Source organism: Stomoxys calcitrans, chromosome 1 (genome assembly GCF_963082655.1).
Source record: "Stomoxys calcitrans chromosome 1, idStoCalc2.1, whole genome shotgun sequence".
Classification (NCBI taxonomy): Eukaryota; Metazoa; Arthropoda; class Insecta; order Diptera; family Muscidae; genus Stomoxys; species Stomoxys calcitrans.
The window spans coordinates 171,910,917-171,929,958 of record NC_081552.1 but is presented as its reverse complement, the minus strand read 5'-3'; the positions used below and the strand labels follow the sequence as shown (position 1 = coordinate 171,929,958).

Below are 19,042 nucleotides of genomic sequence, written 5' to 3'. Positions count from 1 at the left end.
AACGCTTGTTTCACTACAAAAGATTTAAAGATATTCACAACCAAATCTTTAGCCAAATTGTTTAAAACAAATACGAGTGAGGTGAATAATAAGCTGAATGTGAAAGTCGATGAAAACACGATGTTGTTGTTGTAGCCACATTTGATCCTTGCCAAGCTCTTATAGGCGAGTCAGCTCATTCCGGTTTAAAATAGCGATCGCCAAAGGAACATTATGAGCATTGATTATTTAAAGGCGCTGCCAATAGCTGGCCTTGTCGTATCGAGCACCATAGGCACTCAGTATTTAAACAAGAGCCGGTGCCACCTGGTCTCTCCCTAAGATTCTCCACTCGATATCGCTGATTGTATGCGACTGCAGTTGCAGGTACTCCGTATACGAAGCATCCCACTATTCGCAACCTGTGGACGCGCCCGGTAGCTTTCAGCTGAGCTTCTCGTGATAAGTACATATGACCACCACACAGATCGGAGCTACGATTCCTACCATCAAGTGTCCCAATATACTTGGTGTCACATTTGAAAGCTCTTACACATTCTACCCACATGTCACAGCAATATGTGATAAGGTCAAAAGTAGAAACAAGTTCCTTAAGTCACTTGCCGGCAGCTCTTGGGGTGCTGACAAAGAAACCTTGTTGACCTGTCGGTCTGTGGTAAGTTATGCAGTGCTAGTATGGTCTCGACAGCTTTCCGATACGCAATGGAATAATATTCAGATCTGCCAGAATGTTGAATTGCGACGGGCTTCCTACTAAGTTCTCACGCGGACCACCTTCACCAGGAGACGAAGATCCTACCCGTGAGAAGATATAAGTACATGCTGTCTAAGCCTTACCTTTTGGGCTGCTCAGAAGCCTTAAAGTGGATCTACATGATCTAGATCGAGAGGTTCAGCGTTACAAGAGAAAACCTCTAGATCAAGCGACACATCAAGCGGTTCTAAACAAAATTCATGCGGAGTCGGTGGCAGACATGGTGAATAGCTACCGGGTTAATGTGGTCCTTGGAGAACGACCGCCAGCCATTGTACCTCAAGAAATTAACCTCCCTCGGCGAACCAGAGTAGTTCCAGCTCAATTACGATCCGGCAGATGCAGCTGCCTCAATAATGAGGCGACCGATTAAAACTTGAATCGGACAGCACTCATTGATATGTAAGAAGTTTGCCCTTGTTCCTTAGTGGATTTGAAATTTTCAGATGCAGCCGCCTCAACTCCCACAGAGCAAGGATTGATGCCAACGTGCAGGATATGTGTCCTGTGACCACACGACACACATCACCTGTTTAACTGCTCAGCAAGATTCACTCGACACAGACCCAAACTCTCTGGACGCAGCCCACCTATGGCGCAGAGCTCCAGCAAGTGGATACTTAACAGAACCAAAGAGACGAAAGGTAGAACACAACACGCTGCTACAACAAGCAATCCCGTACGTACCGGATTGACTCGATGGAGCCTTTCATCGGAAAGGGCTTTCGCCTCAGTGTACAACATACTGCTGCAACAACGACGACACTTATCTTAGCTATTCCACCACTTTTTTTTCCAAGTATCTCCGCTCGACCGGTAACTTTGTCGATATAACCAGATAAAGTTCACCCTAAAGACTAGGTCGTCCAGTCTGGAATCTTGCATACAGAAAGTCCATGCAATTTATTAGGAAAGCGGCCCAGGCAATGAGTAATCCACACTGCCTGCAACATTGGGCATTATATCAAGGATAACATAGCCTCCGTAGCCGCGGTATGACAAAAGAGAAAGCTCCCGTCGGGTTCCAATGGCCAGAGGCATTAGGTGAAGCATAAAATTTAGTGCTTCAGATGATGTCGTCCTCAGGGCAGCTGTGATGCACAATGGATTCGGCTAAGTATTGCACATTAGGTGGACTATTGAAGAGCTGTCCACCAGACCTCAACACCATATAGCCCCTACGGGAAATGTGTAGTGAATTGCCACAAATATACCGGTACTAAAGTGGAGAATTAGTCACAGAACATGTCCTACAGGGAATGCAAAGTTTCAATTGTCATAACTTATGATTCTTAATTATTATTTAAAAAGTCGCTTGATTATTGTTAAAAATTGCTTATCCGTTATATATATTTGCTAACTAATGTTATCGCCCGTAAAAATATTGTACTTTCCAGGACATATCCTATGGTGTCCGAATGGTGGCAATTCGTCGCCTCGAGCGACAAACTTTTGTATAAAAGTGATAGGTTTTTTCCATGTAAGGGAACGAGAACTGGGACCGGTCCCTATCACCAGAGGACCTATACCGTGACAGGTTTGGGACTTGTCCCATTTACCGTGGGGGCATTATGGGTCTGATAACTGCAGTATATACCCAGAGCAGGACACGCGGTTAAAACCCCCGAACTTCAGCCAGTGGCTCTCTTTATGGGGCAAGAGTAGCCCTTCTTGCCCTTTCCAAAATTTTTGATTTGAAGTTCAATTTCCCGTCGAGCAAAACACCCAGGTATTTTACGCTTTCTAAGCCAATTAAAGTAACCAAATTCTAAACTCTTTTCAATTTCTTAGAAGATGTCAGCCATAGATTATATTACATTGAGTTTCATGAACTTGCGTTTAACACCGTTGCGTAACGCTGAATAACAATATAGGTGTACCATGTGTTTTCTCCAAAAGTGAAATTTCTCCTTAGGTCTTTATGGGAAAAATTTCGCAACAAATTTTTCACGCCGATTACAACGAATATACTTTCGACAAATTATCCATCAATAATAATACCCGGCAATTTCCATCGTATCATACATGGATGACCAAACAACCGAGTATGACATACGACATGTTGGTATACACTACAACATAACATGACCGCCGACCGACAAATTAGTGGGCGTCGGACGTCATCGTGGCAAATAATAGATTATAAAAATTCAACTCACGCGACAATTTTCAAAACCGAAAAGCGAAAATAGAGTCCTACAACAACCATAAATTTACCTTGGCAGTGACATACGTGTTCGCATCTTGAATGTAAGAGCAACGACTGAGGCGTTTTTTTCTTGTTTTTTTTTCATTGCAATCAAAGCATGAACCAAAAGACAATCAAAATAAAGTGCGTGCACTGAGCCAATAAGCAATATGTCGTTGTCGTCATCCTCATGCTCAGCATGGTCTTTTTGGAGGTAACAAGTGTCAGAGCAACAACCATTCAACTGAAAAGTAGTCAACCAGCCAGCCAGCAGCTCCAAGCATATCCATAGCTTACCACACACGGACACGTAACATCCAATATGACGGCATATCATATCATATTAAACATAAAAAACGCGAGCAAACAAACAAACAAACAAAAAAAAAACGCAAACCAAAGCCTACTCTGCCATGCATAAAAATTGGATTTCCATTGCATGGCACGCATGCTGATGGTCTACAAGTGCCTGCCTTGTCTCTGTGTGCGGTGTATTGTATTACATTGGGAATTACATGAAAACTTTGGTAACTGCTATGATTTTTGGCCACTATAACAAAATCAAAAAACAAAAAAAAAAAAGTTGGAAAAGTGGCAATTACCCACACGACTTTGTCGTTGTCCACTCTCGATGCTTTGAAATTGAAATTCCTTTAAAGATCATGAGAATTTGTGATGAGTGCAAGTGCGCATGCGCGCCTGCATATAACACGAAACGAGATTTGGTTGCGTTACATGATTTTATGATGTTTTGTAAGCCATGCAAAAAGTAAACCACACTGAACACACATTTAAAACAGAAAATCTATTGATGCTGAAAATGAATGCGTAAAGGCGTCCGTATATCTTAGTTTTACTCCAGATCGTGCCGAGTTGAATGAATTGGCCACAAAATCAAAAATATGCAAAACAAAAAACACTTTCAAAGGAAATGAGTGACATTAATAAATATTTTCGAGAGCAAAAGATTCAATGTTTATGTCCATAAGAATAGGGTTGTCGCTATTCAAGTCAATCAACTAGGCAGAAGAAATTGGAACCGCATAAATATCTGAGATTCGTACTCTACTCTTAATTGCCTTTCATTTAAGTCTCATATTGTACCGGTTGTTCTGTATGCCTATTTAGGGAGGTTTTCGTGGAGGGGTGTGCCCCCTAGGTACTTGACCCCAAATAAAATCACCAAACCTTCGAATTTCCTCACCCAGATCATGACTTAAACTGTTTTACCGTGTAATGTACTGAGGGTAATAGACATTGCCGCGGCAAATATTTACCAGCAGCACCAGATCAACATCTTGATATGCACAAGGCCATTAGTTGTCCCCTGATCAAGAAGTGAGAAACCAAATTGATCACGTTGGAAGGCATTTATCCATTTCATTTGACCTATCCGAGAAGCGAACATAGATTGTTGATACTGAGAATTGCCCTTGCACGTTCAGGGAAACTGGAGGTCGAAAAGCTGCAAACACAACAGACCTAAATGAAAGCACTCCTTGTTCCGATGACAAAACGGCGCAATGGCAAATCATTGGTCACTCCATGAAAAATACCACGTATCAAATCCGTAATTCGGTATCAAAAACTCCTCCTAGAAACCAATGAAAAGGCCAGGAGTGCCGAAATGCTACTAAAGCCAAGAATGCGGCATACGAGCATTGCTCGTACAGATCAACCGTAATCAGTAGCAACGCGCTACGCAAAGGAGAGGTAGCGGGAGAAAAGGAAAGGAGTGCTAAGTTCGGCCGGGCCGAATCTTTTATAACCTCCACCTTGGATCGCATTTGTCGAGTTCTTTTCCCGGCATCTCTTCTTAGGCAAAAAAAGGATATAAGAAAAGATTTGCTGTACTATTAGAGCGATATCAAGATATGGTCCGGTTTGGACCACAATTGCATTATATGTTGGAGACCTGTGTAAAATATCAGCCAATTTGAATAAGTGCATCCTTTGGGGGCTCAAGAAAGAAAGACCGATTCAGACCATAATAAACACGTATGTTGATGGTCATGAGAGGATCCGTCGCACAAAATTTCAGGCAAATCGGATAATAATTGCGACCTCTAGAGGCTCAAGAATCCAAGACTCAAGATCGGTTTATATGACAGCTATATCAGGTTATGGACCGATTTGAACCATTCTAAGCACAGTTGTTGGATATCATAACAAAACATGTCGTGCAAAATTTCATTCCAATCGGATAAGAATTGCGCACTCTAGAGAACCAAGAAGTCAAGACCCAAAATCGGTTTATATGGCAGCTATATCAAAACATGGACCGATATGGCCCATTTACAATACCAACTGACCTACACTAATAAGATGTATTTGTGCAAAATTTCAAGCGGCTAGCTTTACTCCTTCGGAAGTTAGCGTGCTTTCGACAGACAGACGGACGGACATGGCTAGATCGACATAAAATGACGCGACGATCAAGAATATATATACTTTATGGGGTCTCAGACGAATATTTCGAGTAGTTACAAACAGAATGACGAAATTCGTATACCCCCCATCCTATGGTGGAGGGTATAAAATTACGTGAGTGCGAGTCAATCGAGGTGTTCAGGTGTCAGAATAAAATTCAGGAATTCTCTCAAAGAATTTAACTTGAAGCCGATGGTTTTGGCACAGGCTCATCCTCCTGCAGAGAAAAAGAAAGAAGTCTGACAACAGATACAGTCAAAGTGCTTAGGATAAGCTGGTAGCCGATAGTGGCGGCGATACCACAGAACCAATCCCGCCTAGTCTGAATGAGGTCTACATAGCAATAACACGGCTAAAAACCAGGCAGCAGGTCCCGATGCCTTACCGGCTAAACTATTTAAGACGGAAAGCGACACGCTTGTGAGGTGTATGTTTCTTTTTCAGAACAAAAAGAAAGCATCGAAAAGTCTTTTCCTTAGAAAGAAGAGAGAAATAAAAATACTTAAATCGAAATGCTCAGGAGTCAGAACGAAGTCCGGGAGCTCTATCAAACATCAAACCGATGGCTGTGGTACTGGCACATCCTTCTTCAGAGACAAAGAAGAAAATCTGTTAAACCTACGGCAAATGTGTAGTCAATTGCCCCAAATATACTGGTCCTAAACTAGAGAATTATTTACCTGTCCTACAGGGAATGAAAAGTTTCAATTGTCATAACTTATGATTCTTAATTATTTTTTAATAAGTCGCTTAATTATTGTTAATAATTGCTTATCAATGTAATATATATTTGCTTACTAATGTAATCTCCCTTAAAAATACTTGCAAAGTATACTCATCAACTGTCCCAGGACCTATCCTACAGTGTTAGAATGGTGGCAATTCGTCACCTCGAGCGACAAACCCTTATAAAAGTGATAGGTTTTTTCCATATAAGGGGACGAGAACTGGGACCGGTCCCTATCACCAGAGGACCTATTCCATTCCCCGTAGGGAAATAAGGCCAAAGTAAAATGAGCGCGCTGGGCTTTAGTTTTGAGCGTCGCGTTGTAAAAATGCAACTCTGCACACAAATTCCACAAAAGTAATGCGGAAAAGTAAAAAAAAAACTTCATCTTTGACGCTTGAAACCGAGCGTCATTCTGTGTTGCCACACATAAAGAAGTGTTTTTGGTCGTCAAAGTTAAAAAATGTTTAATTTTTGCTAGGTGCTTTTTAACATTTTTTTGCAGAATTGCATTTTCAACGCGTCAGGATATCCTGGTAGCCGAGAGTGGCGGCGATACTGCGGAACCAATCCCTGATTGTGGTATACTTCCTAGTCAGCATGTGGTCTACATAGCAATAACTCTTTTAAAGAACAACAAGGCAGCTTTGCAAGGCAGCAAAAACGTCAGAAAATTAAGCCAAATCCCATGACAAACACGGTAGGTAGCCAGGCGAACCGGAACGAAATTCTCACCCAATTCAGGCCTCTACAGTACTTCAAAATGATAAGATGATTAATCTAGGCACGGACGATGATTAATTTGGCAGCCTGTTGAGCAGACTACTTAAGGCGTGGCCTGGTGCAGCCTTTTTCGCGCGATGTTCATAGAGGCCACCAAGAAGCTCCCAGAAGGAAGGCTCATTGATTCCGTAGCACGTGAATCACAGATTATTTTCTAGGCAGCTCGTCGGTCGCTTTGTACCCTTGCATCTTCCGATTAGTCTCCACCATAACATAGCAGTCTCCAATCAACATCGTCCTTATTCAAGGAATTCTGCGCTATTGCCGCCATCCAGTTTAAACCCATATGTGTAAACAAAAGGTCCCGGAAAGGGCGAGGAGCCAGAGATTTCTTTTCGGGAAAGACACTGCACCCATCCAAAAAACCTGTGTGATTTCCTTATTCAAGGAATTCCTTATTCAAGGAATTCCTTATTCAAGGAATTCCTTATTCAAGGAATTCCTTATTCAAGGAATTCCTTATTCAAGGAATTCCTTATTCAAGGAATTCCTTATTCAAGAAATTCCTTATTCAAGGAATTCCTTATTCAAGGAATTCTGTATACATATGTGTATACAGAAGGTCCCGGAAAAGGCGAAGTAAACATAGCCCACAGATTCGTTTTCGGGAAAACGACGCATAACATAAAAAATAGTAAAAAATCAGCCACCTAATGTCTTGAAATTCTGCAAATGATATCGATGACAGATTTTTGCTAATTTTATCGATTCTATCCCACTGTCTTACGTTCAATCCGTCACCAAGGAACGAAGGAGTACCATGGTATATAAGCATTTGCGTCGCGAATAGCGGGCTGCCCAAAGCGTCTCTAACTCCAAGCACAACAGATGAAAGGGTAGAGTTTGAGGAGCGCCAGTAACCTGACTACTTGAGTCTAAGAACGATCTTCGTTGCGACACTCACAATCAGTGTTGCCACTCAAGAAAATTATTTCCTACCAAAATTTCAGAAAAATCCTACCAAACGCGACCAATACCTACCAATTGTTTTTCAAGCCAAAAATGTGGCATCTGTTTTTATACCCACCACCGAAGAGTTAGCCATTTTGCCATTTCATTTGGAAACACGAATTTATACATTTTCTATGCTACAAAGTACTAGATCAGCGTTAATTATATAGAATCTAGACATATCCGTCCATCTTTTTTTCGGAATCAATCTATATTGATATAGCACCCTTTATACTGACCTCCCGATAAGAAATTTTGAGTTCAGAAAGTCGTAGTTTTGCCCCGTATTCAGTGCACAACCGCAACAAGTTTGGATAAATCGATCTGTCGATTTAAATGTTTGAGCCCAAAAATTCGCTTTATTACCAATGTTCGCTGTTATGGTGAGTTGCATAGACCCACAACATCTGAGTATGGACTAGATCTGACCATATTTGTATGCAACTGCCACATAACTCTGATTTCCGATTGAAGGCATTTAACGCACAAAAGGCGCATTTCCTACCCAGGATTTACGAAGTTTTAAAGAAATCCCTTAAAATTTGTACCAGTTACAGTCAATATTAGAACTTGCGTCGTTTTTACTGAAATTTGAAGCCTTGTTACAGTATTTGGCTCATCGACATCCATGGTTTTGTTCTGCACTCGAATTTTGAGTTATCATCGACGATATTTGCAGTAATCAACTTGATATTTATATGATGGAAAAACTACCAAAAATTGAGGTCACCGTACTAACCTACCAAGAAAATAAGAACCTACCAATTTTGGTAGAACCTACCAAAAATGGCAACACTGCTCACAATATATGTACTCCCAACATATGTATGTCTCAGGGCACTCATCCTTGCTCCAAAGAGCAGCAGTAACGTGTGCTTTCATGATCAACCCACGGAGGGTACAGTGGTTCAAAGCACGATGCTATACCCGACATCCGAAGGTGAGAACAACAGTCATATACACCTGGTTTACCGTCCTCAGCTTGAGCCCTCAACTCCTTTCACTTTTTGACGGTTTCTTTGACGTTCTTTCACCAGCTTATTTTGTGCCTAAGTACTAGGCCCCGGAGCGAACGGTAGCTCTATGCCATCCAGAGCAGGTCCCCCTGAAAAAACCCAGCATTCTCCTTCTGATGAAAATTGCCATCTCAGTCTTTCTGGGGCCCTCACCATTACTAGGACATATGTTAAGAATGTCACCAAAGACAAAGACTGGAACTGACTAATAACTGTCAAGACTAATAACTGTCACCAAGAAGACTTAAAAAGCGTCTCCCTCGGGATCTTCCTTGCTCGCTCTTCCTTTCTGTAGAGATCAGCATCTGTACCTTCTCGATCATCCTGAGTAGGAGACAGTGGTTGGAAGCACGACATCTATAGGCGAAAATCGTTCGAACAATAGCCATATACATCCGATATACCGTCCTCAGCCTAAGTCCTCAACTGTTTCCTATCAGGTTGATACTGGAGTAAAGCCCATTCAGTCCCCTTTTTACGCTTTCTTCGACGTTCTTTCTCCAGCTTACTATGTGTCTAGAGAGAGAGCGGAAGCTCTATGCCATCCAGAACAGGTCCCCCTGAAAAAACCCAGGTTTTCCATTCACAACTAATAACTGTCACTGCAAGAAGACTGAAAACCCTTGCAGAAACTTGTCATTTGGCATTCTTCAATTTCAGGATTAAGACTCTTCTTGATCATACCATATGTTCCCTAAATTTATTAGGAAAATTTCCGCAATAAATTTAACAAAAAGTATGATTGACATCTCTTAACCAATAACATTAGCCATACAAGTACGCAAGAAAATATAACACAAAAAAATGTGAGCACAGAAAAAATGAAGCAGTAAAAACACAGCTCCCAGGCTGCGATTGACCACCATGGGAGTCAACGAATGAAAACTCAAACAAAATTTTCTTCGCGCACTTCTCTTCTTTCCTCACCAATCTTATCTCTTTCCCAATAATGTACCCACAGACAAATACCAGCCGATTTTATTTCAAAGTAATGCAAATATTTTTCACATTTGCGGTTTGGCAGGAAAATGTTATTGACATTGATTTGTTGTGAAAAGCCAGATGTGAAAGAAATTGCATTTGCTTTTGATTAGAAATTGTGCAAAGAAGGCACAAAAGTGGAAAACTGAAAAAACATCAAAGAAAATCCGTGTTTTCTTTTGCTTGTGGCATTGTGTTGAGGTGTAAAATCAATTAGAGGCAATGGTTTTGTCAAAGAGATCTTAATTTAAAAAAAAATGCTGTGGGGTCTTTCATGTAAGGATGTGCCAGCCGCAATTTTGTCGAACGATGATGTGAATATATAGAGGAATATGTTTCTACTTTGACATGAACTAACAATTTGCTAAATATATCTGAGGCACAATTTGGATATTATACAGCTGTTATTGATAATAGGTTGGCATATGAGGAACTAAGGATACGTTGTTTATATGTACCACATGAATAAAATTCCAAGAAACTGCAGGTAAAGGGAGGAAAATTGGACAATCCTGTCGATAAAATATGAATTTTTGTATATTTTATACTCTTTATTTGAATTGTATATGAATTGAATTGTATTTACTTTACTTTACTTTATTTGAATTAAAAGAATTACTACCAGAATTCTCCAACTCTGATCGAATTGTAAAAGAGTTGAATAACAAACGTCATTTAGTACTGAAAAAACAACATAGAATTGGAACACTTACTGCTAATTTCCTTTCTTACCAACTTAAGATTGATCACTTGTTCATCAGCACTTGACCGGTAAAGTCTTCTTCTCTCTTCATTAACCCCCTTCTCTACCACTTTAGCTCATTCTAACTCTAACACACTAATCTTTTTACCTCAATAAACAAATATTGTTACGTTTACTGAAATTTCTCTGCGTTTTGTTATTTGTTTATTTTCCTGCAGTTCCTGTGTTTTTTCCACGCTTGTTATTCCCCAATCCAGAGAAACAACAAGCATCTACATACTATATACAGTTCACTAATCACTGGAATTTTGCAATTTGTCTTTACCAGTTTTGCCTTTTATATTTCGGATTTGGACAACCCATGTGTTACAATCTGCTAACTGACAACTCTATCGTTAAACTTGACATTTTTGAGGTTATATGTTCTCTGAACGTTTTGACATGCGAGCGATATTTGAGTAGTTTATAGTGACATAAAAGATTCATCTCGTCCAAAAAATGGTATTAGGTTAGGTTAGGTTGAAAAGAGGGTGCAGATATTAATCCGCCCCATGCCACTATGGACATACACCTAAATCAGTAATCGGCTTGTTGTGCGCTCTAGAAACTATAGTGACCTCTAAAAAGAAAATTTTAAGTTAGGAATTCCGTGCAACTTACAAAATTCTTAATTGTTTTCAATGCCACTCCCCTAAGTTGGTTCATGTCTGATATTGTGTCTCCACCTAAGTACCGGTATCTGTTGGACGCGAAAGCCGGGCAGTGTCAAAGGAAATGCTCCATCGTCTCATCATCTTCCCCGCATGCCCTACACATGCTATCACTTGCCCCACCGATTTTACATAAGTGAGCTCGTAGTACTATGTATCCCGTTATGATACCAATAGCTATACTGACCTCCTTCTTGTTTCCTTTCAGTAATAGCCTCGTCTTCTCACGATCTGGATTTCCCATAGGATTTTCGCCGTCCTACCGACCGTTTCGCTGTTCCACAATGTTCCATGCGCATTCGTCGCCCACTCCCTTAACTCGGACTGTGTCGACCCGAAAGGCTTCGGGTTAACCAAGTTTATTGACGGCAGTCCTCTGGCCTTCACCGCCAAATCGTCCGCACTTTCAATTCCCCTTACTCCGTTATGGCCCGGCACCCAAACGATTCGGATTTTCTCATCCTCAGAGAAGGCGTTAATCTCCTTCTTACCCTGCAAGACTGTTCGTGACCTTACCGTCCTGGTTGTTATTGCCCTTATGGCAATTTTACTGTCGGTAAAGATGTTCACACTCGACGTCCTCGCGTTAACACCACATCACTTCACGCATTCCATGATAGCCCGGATCTCCGCCTGCAGGACCGTATTATGGTCAGGCAGTCTAAAACAGATGTCAGTCTCTGGGTTTTCAATGTATACTCCCAGGCCCACTCTGTCCTCTAGTTTTGATCCATCTGTGTAACATGATCATCCAGATGGCAATACTAGGGTTCCGTAAATCCAAGACTGTGCCGATGGCAACAGTGCCTCGCACGCAACTTTAAGGTTCATCTCAGGTATCCGATCGGAAACTCTTCCCTTTGTTACAGGTTTCCTATCGTCTCCTCGATTATACCGAGATGGTATGAGCTTCTCCCATCCTCAATCCATTCTCCTATCGCCTTAGTCTCATAGCCGTAGTGGCTGCCTCACACTTAATCTGTATGTCAATGGGTCGGATATCTAGAATAGTCTCCAGTGCCCTAGTGGGCGTGGTCCTCATCGCTCCGCCTATGCCAAGACAACATGTCCTCTGAACCTATTGTATGGTCATTATGTTGCACTTTTTCTCCATAGCAGTCCACCAAACTACTGAGGTGAAAGTAAGTATTGGTCTAATCACGCTCCAGTAGAGCCAGTGGACTATCCTAGGATTCAGGCCCCATTTCGAGCCTATGGCCCGTCTACATAGTGCCCAACATATGTGAGCCTTCTCAGTACGCCCCTGAATGTGACACTTCCAATTCAGTGTCCTGTCCAAGATCACACCGAAGTAGTTGACCTTGTCAGATATCGAAATCGTCTTATTGAGGAAACGTGAACAGGCATATTTCAGTCTTCTCTGGGTTAACATTGAGACCTCTGGGTCTAGCCCAGTCATATGCCATATGCAAGACCCTTTCGGCCCATCTGCATAGTTCGTTCGGATCCTTACCTCTTAGAAGTATTATAACATCGTCTGCGTAGCAGACTGGTTCAAATCCCTCCTCAGACAGCATCCGTAATAGGTCATTTATGGTGGTCACCCATAGGAGTGGCGATAAAATGCCCCCCTGTGGCGTGCCCTGTTCCACTTTCTCCCTTATATTTATGCCATTGGACACACAATTTATCCACCTGTTCCTTGGCATATGGTTTATCCAGTCTCTAAGGACCGGGTTCACCCGGTACTGGTCTAAGGGTTGGATCAGTATGTCGCTCCGCCCATTGTTAAAAGCCCCCTCGATGTCAATGCATACCGCCAGTGTGTACGTTTTGCCATCGAAGGATTCTTCTATTTTATGCACAACCTCGTGCAGGGCAGTCTCCATCGACTTTCCCTTGACATAGGCATGCTGTTTGCATTTGAGCAGTTCGCTGGATGTCATACTCTTTATCATGTTGTCCACAATATGTTCCATGGTTTTGAGTAGAATGGACGTAAGGCTTATGGGCCTGTAGGCCTTTTGGTGTCGCATAACTTGCCTTGCCGGGCTTAGGTATAAACACAACTCTTGCCTTCTGCCAGGCTTTCGGGGTATATGAAAGACCTAGGCACGCTGTGAAAGTTTTGGCCAGACGAGGCGCCAGATAGTCTGCCTCTTTCTGTAGTAACGCCGGAAATATTCCATCAGGAATTAAATCGTGAACATTTTCACAACTTTCGAAGTGGATTAACTCAACAACTGTGCATCGATGAACTTGATTAAATTTTTGGCGATGAAGCTCCATCAAGGACCAGTGTTTATCGATAGTATGGTGAATTCAACCGAGGTCGAAGTTCACTCCAAGACGAATTTCGTGAAGGTCGTCCAAAATCAGTTGTTGTTCCAACAACCATTGATGCTGTGCGCCAACTTATATTGCAAGATCGTCATGTGACCTATCGTGAAATTGAGACAGCCTTAGGGACCAGCATACATTCAATATTGCATGAACGTTTTACCGTCAAAAAAATTTGTTTGCGTTGAATCCTATACAATTTGTCAATTGCTCAAAAATAGGCTTGTGTCGATTGGTCGAAAGAAACGCTCCAAAAAATGCGAAACAACTATTTGAGCACTCAAAACATCGATTTGATGAGTCATCCATCGTATAGTCCTGACTTGGCACCGAATAACTTCTTTTTATTTGCGTTCGTAAAAAATAAAATGAGAGGTTAACGTTTTTCTACACCTGAAGCAGCGGTTGATGCGTTCAGAATGCATGTTTTGGATATAGATACCTCAAAGTGACAAAAGTGCTTCGACAATTGGTGTATAGATCTTAATGGGGAATATTTTGAAAAACATTAAAACGATTTTCGATGATTAATATTTGTTTTTGTGTTCTCTAATCCCGAAATGTAAAAGGTAACCCTTATTGGAAGACTCCCTCAAGCGTCTGCAGTAGCATATTCTTGGTTTTCGTATCTAAGTAATCTAAGACGATCTAGACATGTCCCTCCGTCTGTCCGTCATTTATCTCACTCACGCGATTACATTCTCCGTCGTCAAATGGAAGAGACACAAGAGATAAACAAGGTGAACGAATCATATTTTCGTGTAACATAGCATCTTTCGCTACAAACAAATTATTATTGGTTTTAAAGCATTTTTGTAATTTTTGGGGTAAATGGTGACAAATTTTTACCACAGACAAAGTTCCTAACGGTTTTACCATTAACAAAGTGACTTTTGTATCAAAAAGTGCCAAATTCACAACTAAATTTTAACAGTGAAGGAAAATGTTGCACAGTTACTATCAAAACAGTACATCCTGAATAAAACAGCTTTATTTGTCGCAAAGAGATTCCAAACGTTTTATGTTTTTGGGTATGCACATACACATTTTGCATATGGTACAGGATCGGACTATATTTTGATACAGCCTTTACTGCCCCCTGAAGTCTCATCTTGCTCTTCTTATTTTATTTCTGAAATTTTTGTTATCAGACGTCATGATGTGCTCGGATTCCGGGTTTTGGTGGCAATTTTAAGGGTGAATCATTCTATATTCGAGTTTTTCCAGATTTTCCAAAGGGAAAATGTTACCCAAAATTCAGTTTCTATATACAATTCAATTTCGAAAACTCCAAATTTTATTTGTGTTGGTATAACTTCATTTTTGACACGGCATCAACGCATCACACAGTGCGTTGATGCTGTATCAAAATCGAAAAAAAAACTAGTAAAAACAAAAAAACCTCTGAAAAACGAAAATACAGGTTAAAATATATATAAATCGTATAAACCGCTGTATAAAATCCTACATCACCGAATCAACGTACTACTTATAATACATGCAACCTATGTTGAAATTCGCGCACCTATTGAAATGTGGAATAGAACCTTGTAAGATTTTTTTTACGATTGGAACTAAGTTGTGCCTTCTACAGCCTTAAAAGAGCATATCGGATGAAATATATCTAAATCTGAACCGATTTTTATAAAATTTTACGCACGTCTGGAATGGCAAATAGAACATCTCCCGTTTAAATTTGTTAAGATACGACCAATACGGTGGCTTCTACAGCCTTAAAAGTCCATATTGGCTCAAAGGTATATAAGGGAGCTATATCTACATCAAATAAAACATATCATGTAAAGATCGGACAAAAAAAGTGACTTATAAAGCCTTAAAGGCCATATTAGCTGGAAGATATATATATATATATATATATATATAGTAGAGATATCTCTACCCTATTTTCAAACGGCATATTTTTACTAGTTATACCCTCCACCATAGGATGGGGGTATACTAATTTCGTCATTCTGTTTGTAACTCCTCGAAATATGCGTCTGAGACCACATAAAGTATATATATTCGTGATCGTCATGCCATTTCAAGTCGATCTAGCCATGTCCGTCCTTCCGTCCGTCTGTCTGTCGAAAGCACGCTAACTTTCGAGGGAAATGTTGCAAAAACACTTCTTATTAGTTTGGGATTGTAAATGGCCAAAATCGGTCCAAGTTTGGATATAGCTGCCATAAAAACCGATCTTGGGTCTTGATTTCTTGAGCCTCTAGAGGGCGCAGTTTTCGTCCGATTTGGCTGAAATGATTTTGCACGTAGTGTTTTGGTATCACATCCAACAGCTGTGCTAAGTATGGTTCAAATCGGTCCATGTTTTGATATAGCTGCCATATAAACCGATCTTGACTTCTTGAGCCAATAGAGCGCGCAATTCTTATCCGATTTGGCTGAAATTTTGCATGAGGTGTTTTGTTATGACTTTCAATAACTGTGCTAAGTTTGGCGGAAATCGGTATAGAACCTGATATAGCTGCCATATAAACCGATCTGGGATCTTGATTTCTTGAGCCTCTAGAGGGCGCAATTCGCATCCGATTTGGCACAAATTTTGTACAACGGCTTCTCTCATGACTTTCAACATACGTGTCTAATATGGTCTGAATCGATCATCCATCGAGCTTGTTTTTTTGTTTGCATTCTATCCCACTGTGCAACGTAGTTTCAAGAAATTATAAGTGGTATTTATAGTAGCTTTACCAATAACATTTTCGACTACCATGTTGTAGCTTATTCAAAAAAGTTATTATATTTCATTTATCAGTTTATCAAACACGCGTAAAAATTTCTTAAAAATGGACTGAAAAAGAAAAAAAATATTAATCCCAAACTTACCTTTACGGGTGATATAGTCGATGTACTGGTAGTGGTGGATGTGTGGGATTTGGCTGGGGAACGTGGCGGCAAACGTTTGCCCACATTATTGCCATGCAACTGTTGGGCATACATCAAAGTGACCGAAGGTGAGCCGTATTGGCTGTACTGGCTGTGGTGGTACTGCTGATTGTCATTGGGCTTGACATTGATATTGGAAAGATCTGCACGTGTATAAGAGCGTATATTTTCCTTAAAAAAACAACAACACAAATAATAATGAGATTTGGCGTGCCTTTTCGTAAAAAGTTTTAAAAATTCAGAAAAAAACTATTTCTAGCCTATTTCAAACCTGCTTTTGTAAGGAGGTACACCAAAGCAATTTGTATGCAATACTTTCAAAATTCATAAACTTTGGGAGAAAAATCACACAATGCCAAGACAAATTGTTTTGGAAAAGAAATGGTAACAAAGTATGTTAGCCGCAGTTGGCTAGTTGCTGCTGAATGGCCCACAAGAAAAATGGAGTCAAAGAAAAAGCGGCTACCATCGATTGCTATTAGCCTTTTGGGAGAAAACTTTGCCTCCGTTTGTCGAAGGCTGATAAGTGTGTGAATGTGTGTGTGCCATGTTTTGCCCATCAGCCTGCCTTTTTGCCTAGCCAACTCCATCTCCATGGGCCTGTTGGCGAGCCGTGGTTTTCTTTAAACTTTACATGATTTCCGCTTATTATTTTTTAATATGTATCTCTAAACTTAAATCATGATCAATGATTTTAGTCGCTTTTCTCTTTGGTGTTGTTTGTGCTTTTGTGCCAACATTGTTGTCTTATTGGCCCCAGCCCCGCTGACTGCAGTGTCAGTCATGTTGTAACGGAAATCATTTGTTAATTTGTGAAAACGTTTACCACCATTAATATATATCAGGTTTACACTGCCGTGCCGCCGTGCGCATTGTGAATTGCGTTTCGTTTTACTGCATTTGGCATGTGATGATTTATGGCAGCAAATCATAGAGATGATTTTTTTTTTCTTCTGGTCTAACAAAAGTCAAAGCCAAGCAATTGCAGTAGCAGACGTAGGTAATTTTTGAACATAATTGAATTTTACACGCAGGTGGTTTCTTCTCAAGAGGATTGGTAATTTGCAAAATTCTGGCGGTTAAACGAACTTGGACAGAGCTGCACTCAAAAATCGATATCATGGATAAATTAACAGTCACATGTAAAGCAGCCTAAAGATTGTAAGCGAATCCATGGTAGAGAACCAGCACATATTCTGACTTAATATTTGCACTGGAGAAAGTAACATTAGTGATGCCACAATCCCAATCAAACCGATACTGCTTGCATAGAATGGCGAAAGGGAAAACACGAAGGTTGTTATTTATATTTGGTGTATTGTCAGCGCAAGCATTATTTGGAGTTTCTTAATAGAAATAGTGACGGTGCAAAATTTCAGCCAAGTCGGATATGAATTACGCCCTCTAGAGGCTCAAGAAGTATAATCGGGAGTTCGGTTTATATTGGAGCTATATCTGGTTTTGGCCCAATTGAAATCATATTTGGCCAGGGCGATTAAGTTCATAGGAATAGTCACCGTGCAAAATTTCAGTCAAATCGGATAAGAATTACTTCCAAGAAGTAAAATCGGGAGATCGGTTTATATGGGAGCTATATCAGGGTTTGAACCGACTCGGACCATACTTAGCACATTTGTTGAATACCATGAAAAACGTCATAGTACAAAATTTCAACCAAATCGGATATAAATTACGCCCTCTAGGGGCTCAAAAAGTAAAATCAAGGATCAAGAATAATAATCGGGAGATCGGTTTATATGGGAGCTATATATAACATGGATCAATATGGTCCATTTACAATCCCAAACGACCTATATTAACCTACTTACTCTACTACTTCGAAAGTAAGCGTATTTTCCACAGACAGACAGACAGACAAACGGAGGGTCATGACCAGATAGACTTAAAATCTCATGGCAACCAATAATGTATATAATTTATGGGGTCTTGGGTTAGGTAAGGTTGAATGGGTCGCCCACCAAAGGTTAGTTTACTTGGAAACCAGTTTGGCCCATTGTGGTATCCTAGAGAGAGAAAGGGAAGAAAAAGGAAAAATGTGAGACCTCGTACTAGAGGTATTAGGTGTTCGGTAATGACCCCTGTCAAAGTACTCATCGACTTCTTATTGAACGCCAGCAACTCCCTCGTCCTCCTCCGGTCAATGACCGGCTATAGTGCCTTCGGAGTCCGGCAACCATCTACCGTGTCCCACTTCGCCACCGAAGCCGCCCTGGCCATCCCTTCTACTGTGTTCAGTAGCTCGACAAATGGCACGTAGACAAGACCGATGACTGGTCCGCCCGGCGCAGACGAACCCCTCCTGGGGTTGGGATGATGCTTATTGTGTGATACACAGAAAAGGTGCTTATTTGTCTTCCTGGTTGCTATTGCCCTAATGACTAACCGTTGGTGCGTAAAAATGTTCCCACTCGATGTGCTCGCATTGACACTGTACTAATTCCAGGTTTCAGTAATCGTTTGACTTTTGCCTGCAGGACCTTGTTATGGTGGGGTAGCCAGAAGCAAACTAGGGGCTGGATTCTTTTATGTAGATCCCATGCCTGTACTGCCTTTGAGCCATCCATGTAGGA

The 19,042-nt window shown here is 40.8% G+C and overlaps 1 protein-coding gene across 6 annotated transcripts in view; it reads right to left on the bottom strand.

Moving 5' to 3' along the window:
- The window catches only part of LOC106082505 (klarsicht protein), an 841,622-nt gene that overhangs the window by 115,677 nt on the left and 706,903 nt on the right, over window positions 1–19,042 (bottom strand). For all 6 annotated transcript variants that reach the window (XM_059361071.1, XM_059361070.1, XM_059361068.1 and 3 more), the window contains one exon: window positions 16,392–16,622. In XM_059361071.1, coding sequence (XP_059217054.1) covers window positions 16,392–16,622 — 231 coding nt within the window. The remainder of the gene's footprint in view (window positions 1–16,391; window positions 16,623–19,042) is intronic.